This window comes from Sordaria macrospora, chromosome 7 (assembly GCF_033870435.1).
Source record: "Sordaria macrospora chromosome 7, complete sequence".
NCBI lineage: Eukaryota > Fungi > Ascomycota > Sordariomycetes > Sordariales > Sordariaceae > Sordaria > Sordaria macrospora.
This window is the reverse complement of record NC_089377.1, coordinates 4,066,859-4,072,858: the sequence shown is the minus strand read 5'-3', so window position 1 is coordinate 4,072,858 and position 6,000 is coordinate 4,066,859. Positions and strand designations below refer to the sequence as shown.

The 6,000-nt window shown below is 51.3% G+C and overlaps 2 protein-coding genes across 2 annotated transcripts; both read left to right on the top strand.

The window, feature by feature from the left end:
* Positions 1-2,490: 2,490 nt before the first annotated feature.
* SMAC4_14165 (uncharacterized protein) lies at positions 2,491-2,942 on the top strand (the record flags this gene model as incomplete). The annotated part of the gene is made up of 1 exon (XM_066091804.1): positions 2,491-2,942. Exon 1 carries the CDS (start codon positions 2,634-2,636, stop codon positions 2,940-2,942), a length of 309 nt encoding a protein of 102 aa, XP_065947876.1. The 5' UTR covers positions 2,491-2,633.
* A 516-nt stretch (positions 2,943-3,458) lies between these two features.
* SMAC4_14164 (uncharacterized protein) lies at positions 3,459-5,870 on the top strand (the record flags this gene model as incomplete). Its single annotated transcript, XM_066091803.1, has 3 exons — positions 3,459-3,533; positions 3,613-4,473; positions 4,498-5,870. 3 exons carry the CDS (start codon positions 3,459-3,461, stop codon positions 4,732-4,734), a joined length of 1,173 nt encoding a protein of 390 aa, XP_065947875.1. The 3' UTR covers positions 4,735-5,870.
* Between the last annotated feature and the right edge of the window lie 130 nt (positions 5,871-6,000).

Sequence of the window (6,000 nt, the reverse complement as noted above, 5' to 3'; positions counted from 1 at the left end):
GCGTTGTTCGGCTGACCGACAGCTGGCGCGATGCAACCCTACGATCGCCAGAGGATCACGCTCTTTTCTCGGTCCATTATACGTCAACCGTTAGCAAATGATTCCCAAGATCACCATGGTCTTTAAACGTCGGCTTCAAGGACGCTGCAGGAACAAGTGTCGGAAGAAGGCACTATACTGTCAATCACTCCATTTGAGTGGATATACCGAGGGACGTTGTCGTGACGCTGGTCTTGGCATGTAGCATCGCTCGCTCGGTGTTTTTTTGTTGTTGTTGTTATTTTTAACGTCTACTTCCGCCTCCCGTAGGGCATGAGACGTGCCGCACCGGTGAGTCTAGCATACAAAATTAAGAGCAGTGCCCTAATTGTCCACCAAAACCATTAATCCGAGGGCAAACCGAGGCCTACCGCTAATGTAAATCATGTGTTGCCCTGTGACAAGGGCAGTATTCTGGGCTTGGAACAGTAGTTCAATTCAGCTGATAAACTACTTTGGTCTCGAAGGCCTTGTTGGTCCTTCCAACCTCTAGAGGAAGGTTGGGCTTTAAGGCCTTCTTATGCCAAAGGGAAACGGTACCTATCTAGTATGTACGGGTCCTTGTCACCTAAGGCTCCAAGGCATCTAGCAATCTGCATACATGTAGGTCTTTCTCGTATGACACCAGGAGTGTGGTGTATGCCCGTTTAACAGTGTGGCATATGCTCGTTTGACAGTGTGGCATATGCCCGTTTGACAGTGTGGCATATGCTCGTTTGACAGTGTGGCATATGCTCGTTTGACAGTGTGGCATATGCTCGTTTGACAGTGTGGCATATGCCCGTTTGACAGTGTGGCATATGCTCGTTTGACAGTGTGGCATATGCCCGTTTGACAGTGTGGCATATGCTCGTTTGACAGTGTGGCATATGCTCGTTTGACAGTGTGGCATATGCTCGTTTGACAGTGTGGCATATGTCCGTGTGACATGCCCATAGCGTAAACGCGGCCCAACACTTATAATCGAATCGCCCAGTGGGCGAGCCGCCAGTATATGACGGAACCTGTAGCACAAAGGAAAAGATAAAAGAAATGACAAAATCACTCCTCTCCACTCTCACTCCCGCTCTCCTCCTCCCGCAAGGCCTCCTCCCGTCTCCTTGCACGGTGAACTAGCCTGTCCAGGTCCACCATAACCCTCTCAATGTCGTGGCCATGGCCAACCTCCACTCCTTTACTCTGTAAAAACCCCGCAAGGTTGTCAGCGGCGCCACTGCCGTCAATGTGCTGTTGCCAGAGTGTCTGTCGCCAGGCCTTTCTCGTGCAAGTCCATGAAAAGAAGTGCGAGGTCTGGATCCTAGCGATGAAGCGCTGCCAGTAAATTCCAATAGCAAGGGAGAGATTCTCCCGCGTAGCCGCTTCGCCCGTGACGGGGGAAACCGCATATGCCTTCCTGCAGTAGAAAGGGTGAAAGGGGGTCTTCCAGCTGCCACAATAGCATGTTAGCAGGGCGTCCTCATGCTCGAAACGCTCGTGGTAGTCCTTGAAATCACCGTGGCCAGACCTGGCCGCGAGGTGGTGTAAAGACCGTCTATCCAACTCTTAATTCGCCGTCAGGCTTGATAGAAGCCTGTGACAAGGGCAGTATCCTGGGCTTGGAACAGTAGTTCAATTCAGCTGATAAACTACTTTGGTCCCGAAGGCCTTGTTGAATCCTCTGAACCCTTTCCATCCAGGCCGGGCTTCAAGGCCTTCTTATGCCAAAGAGGTTTGGTGCGTACTAAGGTACGTACCAAGCCTTGTTGCTTGAGGCCTCATGGTATCTATATAGCGATCTTCATACATGTGGATTTTCCCGAGTGCCTTCAACCATTCTACTTCCTTCTTCTGACGCCGATCCTCGTTCGGTCGCTCTAATCCTTGCTTGGTTGCTGTGATCGCTTCTGTGATGACTGGGGATTGCCTCATCTCGCTTACTAGCGTCGTCGGAAGTTTGATGGTTGGCTCGTTAGCCTGAAGGCGTTGAGAGGGGGTTGGGTGAGCAATGCTGGTAGCTGAGAGTCTGGCCAAAGTGAGGTTGAGCCTCGCGGCCTGCGGCCACCGGGCATTCATGAGGCTGATGTCAGGCATTGAGACTCTGCTAAGCCTCGGCAACCCTAACCTAGAACTATGGGCAAATGTCCGTGTGACAAGGCCTCGGTTTGCCCTTGGATCAATGGTTTTGGTGGTCAGTTAGGGTATTGCTCTTAATTTTGTATGCTAGACTCACCGGTGCGGCACGTCTCATGCCCTACGGGAGGCGGAAGTAGACGTTAAAAATAACATCAACAAAAAAAAAGCCTCTCCCGCTTCCCACGCACCGACCTCTCGCTCCGTCTCAATTTGGATAAACACCATAACGTGTACAACATCAGCCAAGTGGCCGTGGACGGCATAAGCGCTTTTATGCAACTGACCTTCTTGACATGTGTCTCCCCGCTCACTAGCTGCTCAGACTCGGATGCAGGAGGAATGCACTCAAAAGATTTTGAAGCAGCAGCTGTCTCCCTCTCCGACAACTGGAAACCCGTCAACGGCTACTACGACCTCCGCCCCAACTGGTTCTCGCCCAGCATCGCTCGCGTGTTCTGGGAGACAGACGACCTCAAACAAAAATGGGCCAGCATCGCCCAGGGTCTAACCAACGGGATCAGACGCGGCGCAGACAACCTGACAGACGCCTTCGAGTACGGAGCCGACAACCCCGTTTTTGGCGGCATCAACGAGGTCCGCAGTGTGACAGCACGATTCTGAGCACAGGCAGGGCTGGGCCAAAAGAAGTCGATATGGATAAATCAATAAAGCTAAAGAGTAGAAAAGAGGAGGTGCGCCTTAAAATAGGGTACGCGAGTTCTGCCGGGCCTGACCGCCCAAAAGCCGCCTTGGACACAGCCAGCCAGGACGCCAGTGCCATGACAGGTTGAACAAGAAAGGAGAGAGTATCTGCCTGGCAATGTTGTCAAAGTGGGTCCGGATTGAGATGTTGTCATTGATGAGACTCAATAACGGAAATAGGATAAAGGCGTCATTAACTTGAGGCTCAACGGGTAGCCACGCGGGCGGAAGCTAAAGCCGGCAGAAAGCCGGAGCGGGAAGTTTGAGTCCAGATGACGGGAATCGGCGCTGGTGATCCGGGAAGAGACCGGATGACGGGAATCCACGTCCGAAAACGCGGCATTGAACCGGTGGTTTGATGAACTCGTTTGATCTGGTGTTTGACCTGCTGAAAAGGCGGGGTAGACAGTTGATGCCCGTGAAAAAAGAGATACTATTGAAGAAAGAAGAGTCCAGATGAAATCTGGAAAAATGGGGGAGATGAGATGCCTTGGAGTGGTTTCCGATGTGCTGTCTAAACGCCCTAATAACCGCTCTTGCCACACCCACCACTAACACAACGCATATCAACGCTCTTGCCGACCCCAGCAATATTTGGAGCAAAGATGCTTGGCCAGTTATTCTTAACATGGCACCCAGCCGCCCGCGCATGGCCAATCTCACATACTGTTAAGCCTCTAGTAAGTGATGGAAAACACCTATACCGTCAGCGATGAGACTAGGTGATGTAAAAGATCCATAGCACTAATAAGACATTAGTTTCAGGCCTTCTGCCTTGGTGGCTCCCTTCGCTTCTTCATGAACACGCATAGCTTGCTTAAACGGCAGAAAAAGAGATGTTCATTTACCCCGTCCAAGGAGCAGCAAGAGATCGCAGAACTCTGCGGTACGAAGAATGTTGTCGTGTCGGCTCGGCCAGGCTCCGGCAAAACGGCTACGGCTGCGGCTATTGTAGCCGCCCACCCAGAAAAGCGAGTAGCTGTGCTCACCTACTCAAAGAGACTTCAGCTAGAGACCCATCGACGGCTTCGCACCTACTCTAACTGCAAAGTCTTCACTTTTCACTCCATGGCCGGCCTACTTTTTGGAACCCTTGCCCCCAGCGACGCTATTTTGGCGCAGCAGAAAAAACGAGTCCTTGATCGCAACGAGCTTCCTCGGTGGGATTCCGCACCCTTTGACATTATTGTTTTAGACGAGTTTCAGGATTGTACCAAACTCCTCTTCTGGCTTATTAACTGCTTCATCCTTGCCAATGACCAGAAGGCGGGGGGTCAATCTGCCCGTCTCGTCGTATTGGGTGATGAGCGACAAGCCATTTACGGATTCCGTGGTGCCGATGACCGCTACCTTACTACGGCTCCTGAATTACTGGGTATTGTCAGCTCATATCCCTTTATCAAGGCTCAGTTGAATCGAAGTTTTCGACTATCGGATCAGTCAGTTCAGTTCATCAACAATACTTTTCTCAGTGGCGAATCATACATCACCAGCTCCAAGCCTGGGCCTAAGCCTATTATCCTGAGATGCCACCTTCGGAACAGCTATGCGTTGGCTAAGCAGCTGTCATCCCTGATCGAGCGCTACGGGGCTAAGAATACCGCAATTATAGCCCCATCTGTGGGTAAACGCGGGCTATTGCAGGATGTGGTCAACATCTTGTCAGTGAAATACAGAGTGCCCATCAGCGTATCAATCGACGACGAGGTTCCTCTAGATGACAGGGTAATTAAGGGCAAGCTGTGTGTTTCTACAATTCACCAGTTCAAAGGCAGCGAGCGTGATCTGGTCATCCTCTTCGGCCTCGATTCCTCTTTTTTGAGTATTTTGGCCGCGATCTTCCCGATGATAGATGCCCCAACGAGGTTTTTGTGGCTCTAACACGTGCCGCAGAACAGCTTGTCTTGGTCCATGTCGAGGAGAAGAAGCTCATGCCTTTTGCATCGGTCGAAGCTCTATACGAAACAGCCAGCATTATCAACATGACAAGAAATGGGAACCAAATTAAACCGCCCGATCCTCCAGGCCGACCCTTGAAGCGTGGGCTTACCCTGCCATGCTCGATCACGGTCCGAGACATAGCCCGGCACATAAAAGATGAACATCTCGACGCCATTGTTCATATTCACCTATGTATCCAGGTACAATCGCCTCTACCAGAGGATCAGCACATTAAACTCCCAGATGTCGTGATTTCGGACCAAGGAAAGAGGTTCTACGAAGCTGTGAGCGATTTGAATGGCCTTGTCGTTGTCGCAGCTTTTGAGCATGATATTGCTGGATCATTGAGTGCGCTTGGACTCGGCCAAGGCAAGACTGACACAATTCCTGAAGTCTGCTCACGGGAAGGTGTCTCATGGCTTTGTCGAAAGGCCTGTGACTACGAAGCTGCCGTCTCGGGCTATCTCCCGCGCAGCATCCATATGACAAACAGCGAATTCAATTGGATAGAACCTGACGACCTTGCCCTAGCGTGCAGTCGACTCCGGGGAGAGCTCAGCGGAATAGTCGCAAACCCCAGGTTCGAGGTTCAATCTGAGGGGAGTTTCAGCATTGATGATCAGAGATGCCGACTCGTTGGTCAAGCTGACATCGTGGCGGCTTCGCCTAATCCTGACGGGAACAACGTTGGAGGCGTTGAGTCTGTCTGGGAGATCAAATTTGTCTCACAACTTTCCAACCAGCATGTCATACAGGCATGTACATATGCCTACTTGTTGGAGCTCCCGCGCATTATACTCTACAATGTACGAAATGGGGAGAAGTGGAAGATCACACCTCGTGAGGGGCAAGAGGGGTTGCGTTCCATGATTGAACGCATTCTAAAACTCAAGCATACAACCAAGGGAAAGATGAGTGATGAGGAGTTCACCGAGATGTGTACCGGGGTGAGCTTGGAAGTGCTGAATCTACGTTCCCAGGTGGTTCACGGCAGTGAAGAGGCGTCTGTTTTGCCCTTATCAAGATTTGGCAGCGAGGGCCTTCGAACCGACAGGAATTCTACAAAGATGCAATGAGCTACCACCACGCTGTAGACTACGGGCACCCGGAGATGTTGGCAGGCACGGAGTTTTCCGACACGTGCATCCCAAATGCAAGAGCACAGTATGGGAGGGTCGAAGGCAAAGCTAAGATTCCATCTATGAC